Source organism: Panthera pardus, unplaced genomic scaffold (assembly GCF_024362965.1).
Source record: "Panthera pardus isolate Hobbes unplaced genomic scaffold, ASM2436296v1 HiC_scaffold_16, whole genome shotgun sequence".
In the NCBI taxonomy this organism is placed as follows: domain Eukaryota; kingdom Metazoa; phylum Chordata; class Mammalia; order Carnivora; family Felidae; genus Panthera; species Panthera pardus.
This window is the reverse complement of record NW_026526721.1, coordinates 70,546,497-70,561,401: the sequence shown is the minus strand read 5'-3', so window position 1 is coordinate 70,561,401 and position 14,905 is coordinate 70,546,497. Positions and strand designations below refer to the sequence as shown.

The window sequence follows — 14,905 nt, the reverse complement described above, 5'->3', positions numbered from 1 at the left end:
GCCCAATGTGGGACTCAAACTCACAAACTGCGAGATCATGACGTAAGCCAAAGTCGGATGCTCAACCGACTCAGCCAACCAGGCACCCCTCAGCTATTCTTTTTAAATTAATTAATTGATTGATTGTTTTTCATAATTAATTAATTTAAATTTATATCCAAGTTAGCTTATAGTGCAATACTGATTTCAGAAGTAGATTCCAGTGATTCATCCCCTAAATATAACATCAGCTATTCTTCCTAAGGTAAATTCACACACATATGCAGATAAGGCATCCTAGGGGAACTTCATCATGTTTGGAATATTTTCATATTTCAAAATAGTCTTGGCAACAGTTTTATACAATAGAGATCCCCATACATGTGCCAGCCTGGGGCAAAAAACAAATAAGAGTCAGGTGATTGAGTTTGGGCTCATATCCTGAGATGATTCTGATCTCCCAAAGACAGAGGATATTCCAGCTGAGGTACCCAAATGTGTTCCAAATGTCACAGAAGATCTAGCAGAACTGAAGACTAAAGATGGGCTTCATTATTGTGAGCAGGGCCATCCTAAGGAGGGTTTGAGGCTGAGCCTAGACATGAGATCTCTCTTCCCCCAGCCCAACATTTTTATATATGTGAATATGGTTTATTTTTATTCTTATGTTTTAAAGTTCAAAGTTTTACTATGAATTTGGACAAATGAGTGAATATGGTTTAAAAGATCAAGTACAGCTTAAACACCAGGAACTAATAGATATAAATATTAGAAGAATTGTACACTTGTTCGTTCGTTCATTCATTCATTCAATATTTAGCATCCAATAGAGCCTGGGCTTCAGTGGGGAATATGAGATGAATACACCTCTCAGCTCTCAAGAACATGCATTCTATTTGGGTAAACAATGTGTGAACATAGCTTTGTGCAGAATGTCCTGAGAGCCTATAGAGGCTGTTGGAACAAGCAGGCTTACATTTTCTGAGCAGAGAGAGGGATGGCAAAGCTCAAATTTGATTGTGAGAAGAAGGAGGAGGTACTGAAAGCAGAGAGCAGAGTCAGTGCAAAGCCATGCAGCTGTGAAAGAAACTGACGGGCTCAGAGTATTGACATAAGTCACGTGTGGTTGGAAAACAGAATACAGGCATGGGAGCTAAGGCTGCAGAGGAGAGCAGGGACAGATCATAAGGACTGTTACACATGCCAAGGAGCTTGACACTTAATGAATAGATAATGAGAAACAAACCACAAGAAAGCTTTAATTCCCAAAGTGCCACAATCATATTTGCATTTTTAATAGATCACTGAGAAAGCAGTGAGGACAATTATAAAAGGCAAGAGCAAAGGAAAGGGACTACTTGGAAACCCATAGCGATAACTTGACACAATATGAAAGCATTTTCATTATCAAAAATTTAAATAATACAGAAGCTACTCCAGGAACCAACACATTATCCTACTAATGGATACTTCAGTGGTTTCTATTTTTTTTTTATTATTAACTATGAATATGCTTGTACAGGGGTTCAGTAAATTGCTTATGAAAAAGATTACTTCTAAAAATGGTCTTTTAAAAACCTAGATGCCAGGGGTGCCTGGCTGGCTCAGTCAGAAGAGCATGAGACTCTGGATATTGGGGTCATGAGTTCAAGCCCCTCGTTGGGTATAGAGATTTTTTTAAATAAATAAAATTAAAACAACAACAACAAAAAAACTAGATATGCCCATCTTGTTGGCACAGCTAAATAGATTTTTGGAGCATTAAGGGATGGATAAGATAGTAAGATAACTCTAATATTACTTTACATCCAATTAATATCAGCCAAAACATGACTGAGCCCAGGACTACAGAGAAAAATACTAGTCCATCAGAATCCAATCTGAGGTAAAGTAGGACTCTTCACAACTCTTGTTCTGGACTGAATGTTTTTGTCCCTCTAAAATTCATATGTTGAAAGCCTGACTCCCAATGTGATGGTATCAGGTGGTAGGGTCTTTGGGAGGTGATTAGGTCATGAGGGTACAGCTCTCATGAATGGGATTCATGTTCTTATAAAAGAGACTCCAGAGATCTCTCTTGGCCCTTCTGCCAAGTGAGGACACGGTGAGAAGATGGCTGCGTTTATGAACCAGGAAGCAGGTTCTCACTGGACACTGAATCTGCTAGTGCCTTGATCTTGGACTTCTAGGCTTCAGAACTGTGAGAAATATATGTTGTTTAAGCCACCCATTCTGCCATTTCTTCATTGCATCTGGGAGAGCAAGATGGGTCACCAGCAGCTCTACTGGAGCCATCCGAGGAAATTTGGCCAGGATTCTCGTTCTTGCCTTGTCCACTCAAACCAGCACGGTCTGATCTGGAAATACAGCCTGAACAGGTGCTGCCAGTGTTTCCATCAGTACTAAAAGGATATAGGCTTCATTAAGTTGGATTAAATGACCTTGCTTGAATGGATCATCCAAGATACATACTTTAATTGCAGATACTCAAGATAACCTACCTTAATGCCAATCATTGTACATAAAATAAAAATACTTTAATTATGACTATTTTGAAGTGAAAATAAAAAGCCACCCAGTCTATTATTTTATTAGAGCAGCCCAAATGGGTTAAGGTCGTTCTCATGGATACACTTGGGAAGACGAGGCACATGTGATGGAAATGTGATATATTTTTCCTAAGAAGGCTTTCACCTAAAGAGGAATCTGGTGACCAAGGGGAGAAATCGGGCTAAGTGGAAACACCTCTCAGAGCAATGCAGCACATGAAGCTGATGGTCCAGGCAGCATCCAGGAGGCCATGTCCCACCAAATGACCACCATTGTGGTGGTTGGTTGGCTATAAGTGTTGGTCCTGGAAGGTCATTGACTTAAAACAAGGCCCTTCACTTTCCTCTCTCTGTGGCAGCTCTCTTACTGTGGTCATTTAATCATCAAAAAACCTGAAACCCTTACAAGGTCTGAGGTCAGATTTGTTTGGGGTCACGTCTCCCTTAGGTTTTGTACCAACCCCATCTCTCATAGATTGGTGTTAATTCTCTGCCTAAAGCCCTAGAGGGATGAAGGATCCCCAGTATCTCCCTTATAGATTCATCTTAGGGTCCCCCATACTTTCATAGTCAGGGATATACCCCAATATCTCCCATCTAAAGCTGAGCTTGATTTTCTTGGTTCAACTCTTTTTTTTTTAATTTTTTAAAATGTTTATTTATTTGAGAGAGAGAAGAGAGAGCACATGCACAAATGAGAAGGGGCAGAGAGAGAGAGAGAGAGAGAGAGAATGAGAATCCTAAGCATTCTCTGCAATGTCAGCGTAGAGTCTGACATGGGCCTCAAACCCACAAACCACGAGGTCATGTCCTGAGCTGAAATCAAGAGTCAGATGTCCAATCAACTGAGCCACCTAGGTGCCCCTCTTGGTTCAACTCTTAAAGACAAGGATAAGGACAGGAGTCAGCCATGATATTAGAGTTATGACATCATGGACTATGGGACTCAAGACCAGCATAGAAACTTTTGAATGTTGGACTAGACTAGAACTGTCTGTAGAGCTTCATATGTAGCAGGTTAGTATGTGCAGATTTAGTAATGGCTAGTTCTCCTGACTAGTCACATAATTAAAAACGTCTCTTACCTGAGAAAAAAGATTCCTAAGAAGTATCATAAAACCATAGTGGGAGATCCATGTTTGTTTCAAACAACTACCAGCCACTACTTAAAGAAGATATCATTTCCTCCAATTTGCAGAAGAGAAAAGATCGTGGGAAAGAATAGCATGCTCAAAGCAGATTCAGCCAAAGAGATTTTAATCTACCTGCAACAGGTCACTCTAATGCCCTCCCTTCTCATATCCCTTCTCTCAACTGACGGAGAAGAGCCCAGTCCTCTTGACTGTGTTCCAGTTGTCTGTTTCTCTTACCTCCAAATTGGCACGGAGATTTGGGACAGCAGAGACCACACTGTTTCAGCTCAGCAGCTGATTTGTTGGATGAGTCTTTAAAATTTTAGGCTGGTAAGGGGCACCTGGGTGGCTCAGTCGGTTAAGCATCTGACTTTGCCTCAGAACATGATCTTATGGTTTGTGGATTCAAGCCCCACGTTGGCCTCTGGGCTGACAGCTCAGAGCCTGGAGCCTGCTTTGGATTCTGTCTCTCTCTGTCTCTCTCTGTCTCTGTCTCTCTCCCCCTCTCAAAAATAAATAAACATAAAAAAACTTTTTAAAAAATTAAGACTCATAGGGAAAAGCTGTAGACACAGGATTTCAGCCACATCTTTTATAACATCCTTTTGAAAGAAGTGGAGAAATACAAACAGGGTGAAAATGGAGATAATCCACCACACCCGAATTCTGACTGATGGGATCCATGTGAATCCAGAAGGAAAACTCTACTTAGGCTCCATCCTGGTTCAAAATTTTGCCCATGACTTGACTGAGTACAACAGTGACAACCTGATGAATCTGCAGCCAACATGAAACCAGAGAAGACAGTGAAAAGAGGAGATATCGGAATCAGAATCCAAAGAGTGCTCAACAGGCTGGAACAACAGAGAGAATCTGGCAAGATGAAAGTGAACAGGAAAAAAAGTCAAGTACACAGGCATTAGGGGAGAAGATGGGGTTTTTGTAGCATCCACGTAAAGGACTTAAGACGAGGTTAATGTACAAGAACAGAGAGATGTGCTACGATGATTAAAGGCTATAATTATAGAAGCATAATGTCAACAGTAAGGGAGGTGATTGACCTGATCTACTTTATACTGTCATGGCCACATCTACAAATTTACCTCTCAGGTTTTTGGCACACCCTGTAGGAAATATTTGTAAGAAAACAAACATTAGGGTATGTACAGGACAGTAAAAGCACTTGAAATCACATCTTAAGAGGAATGGTCAAAGGAATTCAGAATTTTACCTAGAATCAAAAATTTTTATCTTAAAGAAAAAATACTGATGGTGACATGATTTCTGTCTTGAAATATCTGAAGCTCTGACATACAAATGTGAAATGAAGTTGGGCCATTTGACAGGAACATTTTGGAAGGAAGGCATCCCTTAGAGAATGATAGAATAGATGATGCCCAAGGCCCTTCCAGTTCAGAGAGGCTGCAGCCTTGTCCCTCTGGCATGTCACAGGACTCCTATGTGTCTTATATCCTCATGTATAAAATGATCTCCAAGCAGAGCTTTGCTGTCCAAACTCTTTTCTTGCTCTGATTAGACTGTGTTTTTGTATCTCTTTTTCTTTGAAATTTCCCACAAGGCTGGGTACAGATGGGAGTTAATACATTCTTGTTCATGGCTACCTAGTTCCATTAAATGACAGCATGTGCTGCTCCAGGAAAGGCTATGTGAAGAGAGAGAACCTGCTGTTATGGTCGAATTGTATCCCTCCAAAATTCATAGGTTGAAGTCCTAACCCACCCCCCACCCAGTACCTCAGAATGGGACTGTATTTGGAGATAGGGTCTTAAAAGATGTAAGTTAGAATAGGTCATATGAGTGGACCTAATCCAATATGAACGGTGTCCTTATAAGAAGGGGAAATTAGGACACAGTCCTGTGAAGACACACAGAGAGGATGGCCATCCTTAGTCCAAGGGGAAAGGCCTCAGAAGAATTCAATCCTGCCAACACTTTGATCCCCAACTTCCAGCCTCCAGAATTGTGAGAAAATCAATTTCTGTTGTTCAAGCCACCTAGTCCATGGTACTTTGTTACAGCAGCCCTTGTTACCCTGTATGCCTGCTATTTTCACATCTCCTTTGTTCTCACATACTGCAGGGAGAATAGGAATGGAAGGTTTTGTTTATGAAAACCTCTTTCCAAAAGTGCCAAGCTGTAAGGACACTGCTAGGATTTATACTTAGATCTCATCCATCCTTTGCAGAAACGTGAAGCTTTTTCTTTGGTTGCAGAGTTTTGCAACTAGAACAGACTCTATACCACAGATCCCAAACTGGTGATCCAAATAGGTTGAATCTGGTCACAGACATGCTCTGTGTTGGTCCCCACATATTAAACATCTTTTTTGAAATAGTGTCAAATGCTTAAAATTTGAGGGATTTTCACATTAAAGCCCATATTTCTGGGTTCTCTTGGAAAATCAGAAGAGTCAGCTTCACTGGGCCTCCCTGGCAACAGTCTGTGGGAGTGAAGTAGTCCTCTCTTTAGATGGGGCATGTATTCTCCACTTCCTATAGTCCCCACCCAGACTACTGAATTCATTTACCTGACCCCGTTCAGCATTTCTGTCTGTGAGTCTTGTCAACTAAAAAGGGCAAAAATCTGTTACTCTTCACCTTGCAGAGAGTCACCACAGATTTTCCCCTCGATAGCAATAGATATGTTAAGTGTGATACTTCCTTTGCCTTTTGTTCAACTAGCAAAGCTTGTATCACGTTCGTCTCTTTGGATCCTGATTAAAAGTGGAGCATGAAATTGAGAGCATGCTGCTGTAGGAAAGGGTTGTAGAAGCAGGGAAAGCTCAGGCGTAGGAAAGACTGAAAACAGGAAATGAGAGGACTAGCTGTCCTTGGCCTCTGGCAGCCTGACCAGATGCTCCAAGTAATTAGCACCCTGGACTGCCAAAAGTATTGCATTCACAAAGGATAATTTAAATTGCCAAGAACAGCAAGGCAATTGTTCTTGCTTCAAGGTCTCTGGGATGGAAAGCATGTAGAATCACACCTGCATGGTGGAGGACACGGTCTCTCTTGTGCTTCTTTGAGATGAATTGATGCCATTGAGCAAAAGTCTGCATGAAATGTCTTATTCACCTGTTCTCTTCCTAGGACATAAGAGAAATTGGTTTAAGATCTGATTACATTGTAAAAACATTTTGAATGGTTCTGAAGAGCTAAAACAGGTTTTGTTACAAGTGAAAGAGCTACGAACAACTATAATAGCCACAAAAAGAAGAGCTTATGACAAAGCCAACATTTCCTCAAAAAATGGAAGGAAGGAGCAGAATGTCCCTTTATGCCATGTCCACTGTATTGAGCAACTTTTCACAAGGCTGCATGGTTGTGCCATAGCACTGTAAGGATGGCAGCCATGATAGGAGGAAGAAAGGAAGAGCTCAGAGAGACTTCACCATTCCTGTTTCTGATAAAAGAAAGGCGGGGGGGGGGGGGGGAGTGTCAGGAAATGGAGAAATACAAATAGGTCCCACAAAGATACATCACTTACTTCTCTTACAGTGATAAAGGGAAGATTTTCTTGCCGGAAGTTTCTGTCTTTATCTTAAGGCTTGCAAGACCAGGCAGTTGAGCCAGATGTCAACTTTCCACTTGAAATCCAGCAATGTGAGGGGGAAAAAAGGCTTCCTAAGAACCTAATTCAGAGCAAAGCTGTACTTAGGTCTGGTAGAAGTAATGTCATTTAACATTAAACAACCTAAATCTCATCATGTAATTAATTCCTTTGCTTAAAATCACTCAGTGGCTCCCCATGTGGTTAGGAAGAAGTCCAAATTTCTACGTCTGGCCCCCGATCCTTGACTACTTCCCTAGACTCATCTTCTATTATACACCTTTCGAGCTCTGACCACCCTGGCTTTCTTTAAGTTCCTCTTATATCTTTTCTGTCTCTTTTTTGGGCATGTTCTTCCCTCTACCAAGAACACTACCTCACCGCCTTCAGCTCAGCGTAAATATCACTTTTTCTCAAGCGGGCCTTCTCTTACTGCTACATTAGGTAAACGGCTGCCCACCCACTTATTTCTTCGTGGGTTCTATATTACATGCAACTTGACACTTCTCACACTTATTTTAAATTTCTTGTTACTATCCAGCTTCTTGGTTCTATGTGTGGCTTTGAGAGGAGAGGGACTGTATCTTGGCTATGGTTGTATATTTTGCAATTAACAGCACCTGGCGTAGAATCATGTGTAATAAGTATTCGTTCAATGACTACAGTAAAGGTTTTCACAGAAGTAAGAACACTCATAGGCTTTGAACATCTGAGACCATCTCAATCTCCTTTCCTCCGGGCAGACCTCATTTCAGTTCAGGAAGATGGGGATCTTTCTTCATCTTAAACCCCTCTAGGAAAGGAGAAACCGTAACTTTCTTGATAGTTAATCTTTGGGTTTTATATAGATAACCTTTGGATAAATCTGACTTAATTCCATTCTATTGCATAATTATACTTCTTTCTTATTTACCACGCATGTTACCAAACCTCTAGTTCTTTGCCAATAAACTTATCATAGAAAGTTACTTTTTACATTGTTAATCACTTGACCTGGCCTCTTTGTTCTCTGCCCTAGCCATCTTCCAACTTCCACCTGGATTACAAGCATCTTGTTTTCACATAGACACTCTACTAGTTTGGTATTTAGAAAAATAAATTACCCTCCATGGAGCACTGGTAGCCAATGTGAGGGAAGAGGAGAGGGTTTGATCATCTGATCCTGTGTTAGTGACAGTATCACAAATGCCATTATCACAGTTAGCACTTGAGCTGCGGAGGCTGAGGACAAAAGAGTGGCAAGAGAGAGCCACCAGCCCAGAAAATAACATCCAGCTGGGGACCCATTGAATGCGGAGTCCTGGCCTAAATGCTGTGGGGAGATGCCAAGCCAAGGAAGGCAAAGGTATTTTGCCCTCTGAAAGGACGCTGTCATTCCTTCATGCCACAGGCATTTATGGAGGTCTGCTCGGTGCCAGGCTAGGTGTTAGGTGACTGCCTGTCATCTAGTTATCAAGTCCTCAAGGTGCTCATAGTCCAGGGTGGGGTGGGAGGAGATCATGACCCCAGACAAAGTCTGACTCTTAACTGACTGAGCCACCCAGGCACCCCTTAAATTTTTTTTAACGTTTATTTATTTTTGAAAGAGAGAGACAGAGAGAGAGAGAGAAACCAAGCTCAAGCAGGGTAGGAGCAAAGAGAAGGAGACACAGAATCCAAAGCAGGCTCCTAGCTCTGAGCTGTCAGCACAGAGGATGATGCGGGGCTTGAACCCCCAAGCCATGAGATCATGACCTGAGCTGAAGTCAGACGCTTAACTGACTGAGACACCCAGATGCCCCAGGAGTTCTTATGTAAGAGAAATAATTCCTGTTCCTGTGTTATCAACAATTCACATGAAAGATGTTATGTAGGGGCGCCTGGGTGGCTCAGTTGTTTGGGCGTCTGACTCTTGATTTTGACTCTAGTCATGGTCTTGTGGTTCGTGAGATCGAGCCCCACATCAAGGAGCCTCCTTGGGATTCTTTCTCTCTCTTTCTCTCTGCCTCTCTCTCTCTCTCTCTCTCTCTCTCTCTCAATGAATAAATAAACATTTAAAAAAGAAAAATGTTTCATAAAGGCAAACATAGCCCCACACTTAGAGGCACTAAGCATAGAACCCATAGGAGCAGATATTCGGCATCCTGGACAAAAAGAAAACTATAAAGAGGGCCTGAGGCAAAACCAATAGGCAACCCACCATGAAAATAGACTGCTCCCAATTCCCTATTGCTGTGGGTCTGTCCTCAATGGCTGGTACCCCTGTCTCCCCTGGCTTCTGGTTACAAATTTTCTCCTACTTCACCATCCTAAGTCTCCTCTCACAGGTGGAAAAGAGATTGAACTAAGTCCATTTGGACTTGGGTAGGGCGGTGTGGTGTCCTAGGATCCCCTTCCCCCAGGCAGCAAGGCATTTCCCCCTGGGGTTAGTGCTGGGTTATCTAATGAGCAAACTGGATGGCTGTTTAGCACAACAGTAAAACACTGCCACTACCAAATATTTTGAGTTTGATATAGGACATTTCAAAACCGTCTTTCATGGGGAAAATTCAAACTTTCTGGGGATCCTTTTCATTTGTTTCACAGGGTGGTATTTTTAAATTTGGAATTATATGAGAAACATCAACATATTTTTAATGCTTAGGACCTTAAAGGCGCAACTCCTTCCCAGAGGGAGTTTATGGGCACATCTGAGGCCTCTGTCCTAAATCACCACCCAGGGGAATTATTCTCATGGGAAGAGTCCCATGCCATGCAGAAGCAGGGACACTGGGGAGAGATAGGACACTAAAACATGCACAATAAGGTGAATTTAATATGGATGGATTTCTTCATAGGATTCTACTTGCTTTCTAGTGATATCCTGATCTATAAACTTTGTGGACACTATTCCTGGGAGATGTTTTATGTAAAAGGTGTTCTGTGGTCAAATAATGTTGGGAAATATTGCACCTTCAATCTCCATCATGAAGATTCATGATGTACATTAGCATATTAAATCTTCCAAGTTGTTCAATAAAGGAACTAGTGTAACTTAAAAAAAAAATCAGTGTTTTTCAAACATATCTAATCATAGCAAGAAACATTTTTTTTTTTTAAATTTTTTTTTTTAACATTTATTTATTTTTGAGACAGAGAGACAGAGCATGAACGGGGGAGGGGCAGAGAGAGAGGGAGACACAGAATCAGAAGCAGGCTCCAGGCTCTGAGCCATCAGCCCAGAGCCCGACGCGGGGCTCGAACTCACGGACCGCGAGATCGTGACCTGAGCTGAAGTCGGACGCTCAACCGACTGAGCCACCCAGGCGCCCCATCAAGAAACATTTTAAATCAAGTAACAGTGATTAATATCCTGCAATATTGTGTGGTGCACAAATTGAAAAGTGCTACCCTTATATTTGCTTTTTTATGGTGGTGGTGGGATGGTGTTTTCCTTTTTTACTTATTTTTTTAAGTTTATTTATTTATTTTGAGAGAGACAGAGACTGTGTGAGTGGGGGAGGGACAGAGAGAAAGGGAGAGAGAGAGAATCCCAAGCAGGCTCTGCGCTGTTGGGTGGGGCTTGAACTTCTGAAACTGTGAGATCATGACCTGGGTTGAAACCAAGAGTTGGCACTTAACTTATTGAGCCACCCAGGCACCCGGGTGGGATGGTGTTTTCAAGAGACATTGGTGTATGTCCTGTCGAGTAAATCACTGTTTTCCGGGACGCCTGTGTGACACAGTCAGTTAAGCATCCGACTCTTGATCTCAGCTCAGGTCATGATCTCACAGTTTGTGGGTTTGAGCCCCACATCTGGCTCTGTGCTGATGGTGTGGAGCCTGCCTGGGATTCTGTCTCTCCTTCTCTCTGCCCTTCCCCTGCTTGTGTGTGCTTTCTTGCTCTCTCTCTCTGTCAAAATAAATTTTTAAAAAAGTACTGTTTTCCTGTCAACTGATTCATTTGATGGGAAAAATAAGTTTGCAGGCTGACCCACATGAGTGCTCCCCAGATTTCATACCCAGGTGATTGTATGCTAGAGCATCCGTTGACTTTTCTTTCCTTTCCTGTGGCATATTCACCACTTGGTGAAGGGAAGGGCATGTGACTCCAGTGGTCAGTGCATTGTTATGGGCTCCTGTCAGCAAAAGACCACCTGCACCAGCTAAAGGAGTCTAAAAACGGGCAAGGTGAGCATGTCACATTGAAGGAACATGTGTTCTCATTTTATAATACAGTTTTAAGAGCTCATTGTATTGTCTACTGGGTATTTAAGTGAAATACTTAGAGGTTCAATAGAGATTTAGGGGAGAGATGCAGAGAATGGAAGAAAAAAAATGTCACTTTATAAAAAATGTAAGCACGGCAGCTACCCCATTCTCTTCTCTCCCTCCTCCCCTCTTCCTCTCAAACAAAAGCACTGAATATGTCTATTTCTTTTACTCCCACTACAAGCTTTGAACTGGGCAGGGGAGTGTGTCAGGTGAAATGCTTGCTCTCTGGGAGCCCTTAGCGGAATCACCCCCACTGGAGTGGGAAATTGCTAAAGGATTTCTGCCTGAGCTGTAATAGGCAGGGAGTGGGGTTCCTGCTTAACAGAAATTTTCACCCCAGTAGCAGTAACATCTATTGTGCATGTGAATATTTTGTCCTCCCAGAATTTTGCTTCCTTTACCTTCTTTCCTTTCCCCCACCTTTTTGTTTTGTTTGGGGTTTTGTTTTGTTTTGTTTTTAAATTTTTTTTTAACGTTTATTTATTTTTGAGACAGAGAGAGACAGAGCATGAACGGGGGAGGGGCAGAGGGAGAGGGAGACACAGAATCGGAAGCAGGCTCCAGGCTCTGAGCCATCAGCCCAGAGCCCGACGCGGGGCTGGAACCCACAGTCCGTGGGATTGTGACCTGAGCTGAAGTCGGAGGCTTAACCGACTGAGCCGCCCAGGCGCCCCGATGTTTTGTTTTTAATTGTGGGTCCACAGCCTTATTTTTACAGTGCCTCTCCTGGGGTCGGCACTGCTGCCCACTCTCCTGCTCCCTGGGCCCCAGTTTGTTTGTGTCCTGTCTTCCTCTTCATTCTGCTCTCATGGCAGCAGGCTCACAGAGAAAGCAGTTCTTGCTTCAGGGAAATAAGGCACCACTCCCTCTCCTGCGGGTCAGGGGAAGAATGAGAAAATGATCATAGCTAGTTCACTGCTGACTAGATGCCGGCACTGTGCTAAACACTTCCTAATTATTTTCTTATTTCATTCTTTTTCTATTTTACAGATGAGAAAACCAAGGCTCACCAAGGTGAGTAACTTGCCCATAGTCAAGCACACTAAGGGGCAGAGCTAAGGTTTGAAGGCTGATGCCAAAGTTCATGTTCTTAGCCACTGTGGTAAATTCACTCACTCATTCAACACATGTATTGGGGAGTGTTCAAGTAGTGGGGGATACAACAGTGGGAACAAAGAATTAGGTCTTTCCTTATGCCACTTCCTCTCCAGTGAGGAGACAGAAAACGTACAGCAAAGCTTGTGATGTCGGGTGCTATGAGGAAAACTAAAGCAGGGTAACAGGATCAAGAGTAGTGGGGAGAGGTGACTCCTCTGTACAGAGTGAATGGTCAGGGAAGGCTCTGTGAGAAGCCACTGGAACAGGGATCGCCCTGTGCTCCTGCATTTTCTCACTGACACCCACATGCCGGTGATTCTGGCTAATGTTCTTAGGACTCTATATTTACATACCCTGACAGATCTCTCGTGAACAGAGAGATTTGGAAAACACCATTTCATTTGGGACACAAAGCTGACATTCTTCCACAGAAATATGTTGGAATATGTCTTCAGAAATATGCTGGTTAGTGTTTGTTCAGAGTTGTCCAGGAGAAAGGTGCTCTCACCAAACACAAACATTCATTTTACTTGGCAGGTAAACTTTATTTTTCTAATAATAATGGGCAAGCACTTACCATGTCATGTGTCAGACATGTGCACATATTTTACATGTGTCACGTCATTTAATGCTGACAATCACTCCAAAGGGAGATTGTCTTAGCTTTGGCCACCATAACAAAATACCACAGACCAGGCTGACTTAAACAACAGAAATTAATTTTCTCACAGTTCTGGAGGGTAGAAGTCTAAGATCAAGGTGCTAACATGATTGATTTCTCTTGAGAATTGTCTTCCTGGCTTGTGGATGGCCTTCTTCTCCCTGTGTCCTTACACAGCAGAAAGAAAGATAGGGTAAGGGAGAGGAAGAATGTGAGCTTTATGATTTCTCTTTTTATAAGGGCACTAATGTTATTATAGAGCCTATCTAAATCTAATTATTTCCCAAAGGCCCCATCTCTGAATACCATCACATTGGGGATTAGGAATTAAATACACAAACTTTTGGGGAACACATTTTAATCTATAGCAGAGATGTCATTCTTTTTTGAAAAAAAATTTAACTTTATTTTGAGAGAGAAAGAAAGTGAGAAGGGGAGGGGCAGAGAGAGAGAGAGAGAGAGAGAGAGAGAGGGAGGGAGTGAGAGAATTCCAAGCAGGCTCTGTGCTGCAAGCACGGAGTCTGACACGGGGCTGGAACCCACGAACCGTGAGATCACGACCTGAGCCGAAACAAGAGTCAGATGCTTAACTGACTGAGCCACAAAGTGCACTCTAGCAGAGTCATTATTACTATCATTTTACAAGTAAGAAAACAGGTACAAAGAGCTCAGGTAATTTGCCCAAAGTCACATGCAGTGGAATTAGTATCCAATGATTGTCATTCTGGCACATATCCAAAAATATTTTTGTGAGGAAGAAGAAAATGGCACAATATTACCAGCCCTGAACCAAAATCATGAATTCTGAAAGTGCTTGACAAAAAAATACCAAAGGCCTACAATTTCTAATCCAAGGAACAAACTCTAAAGGGAAACTTCTTTAAAAAGTCCTATATGCTGGCCTATCATGGGTATAAAGCTTCTAAAACTGAATGTTAATCAAATGTCCTTTTTTCTTTTTTTTTTAATTATGCAATGGTTATCCTTGTACTTACTCTCTTGACTTTTTTTTTTTTTTTTTTTTTTTTTTTTTTTTTTTAAGTTGGGAGAGAGGGAGAGGGAGAATCCCAAGATTCTGAGAGCCTGACACGGGGCTTAATCCCACGACCCTGGCATCAGGACCTGAGTGGAAATGAAGAGTCTGACACTCAACTGATTGAGCCACCCAGGTGTCCCAAAATGTTCTTGACCACTATGCTTTTCAGCTTCTTTCCATGTGGAAAGATGCTCTGATCCATCATCCAAGTAGAATGCTGACGAATGCACAATAATGTCTTCACAGAGATGAACATATCCTTCTTTGAAGTCTTTCAAAAAAGTGCATTTCTTTATCTTCTTTGTTCAAGTCATATGCTCTTCTTTCTCTTTAGACATTGGATGAAACAGACTCAGTTTACAATAAAAGAAGTTTTTGCTTTAAGAAAACAAAATATCTGTCAATCAACTCTCCTAGCTCTGGCTCATGAGTCTATGAACATCTTGTAACCTTCTGGTAAAAAGTGCATCCTGCTGAGTGTCTTGCACAAAAAGTGTACTCAAACTTGAACACTCTGGACTGAATTTTTTTTTATTATTAACACTTGTCTTTCCATTTGCTATACATCATCTGTTGTGCACCTGGGCAGCATAAGCTAGTCCCCAAGTCTTATCACCATTGGGAGGAATGCCAAAATAGTCCCTGG

General features: G+C 42.1%; 2 protein-coding genes across 4 annotated transcripts in view; both read left to right on the top strand.

Annotated features, from left to right (window-relative positions):
- Nucleotides 1-14,674, top strand: part of LMLN (leishmanolysin like peptidase) — a 137,677-nt gene extending 123,003 nt beyond the window's left edge. The window contains exons 21-23 of one of the 3 annotated variants that reach the window (XR_008422472.1): nt 8,436-8,576; nt 12,455-12,478; nt 14,266-14,674. The gene's annotated coding sequence lies outside the window, so the exon portion shown is untranslated. Of the gene's footprint in view, nt 1-8,431; nt 8,577-12,454; nt 12,479-14,265 lie in introns of all 3 variants that reach the window. The other 2 variants (XR_008422471.1, XR_008422473.1) reach the window with 2 other exon arrangements.
- Nucleotides 2,212-2,476, top strand: LOC109266526 (40S ribosomal protein S29-like). The gene has a single exon (XM_019448684.2). It carries the CDS (start codon nt 2,245-2,247, stop codon nt 2,383-2,385), a length of 141 nt encoding a protein of 46 aa, XP_019304229.2. The 5' UTR covers nt 2,212-2,244; the 3' UTR covers nt 2,386-2,476.
- Nucleotides 14,675-14,905: the final 231 nt, after the last annotated feature.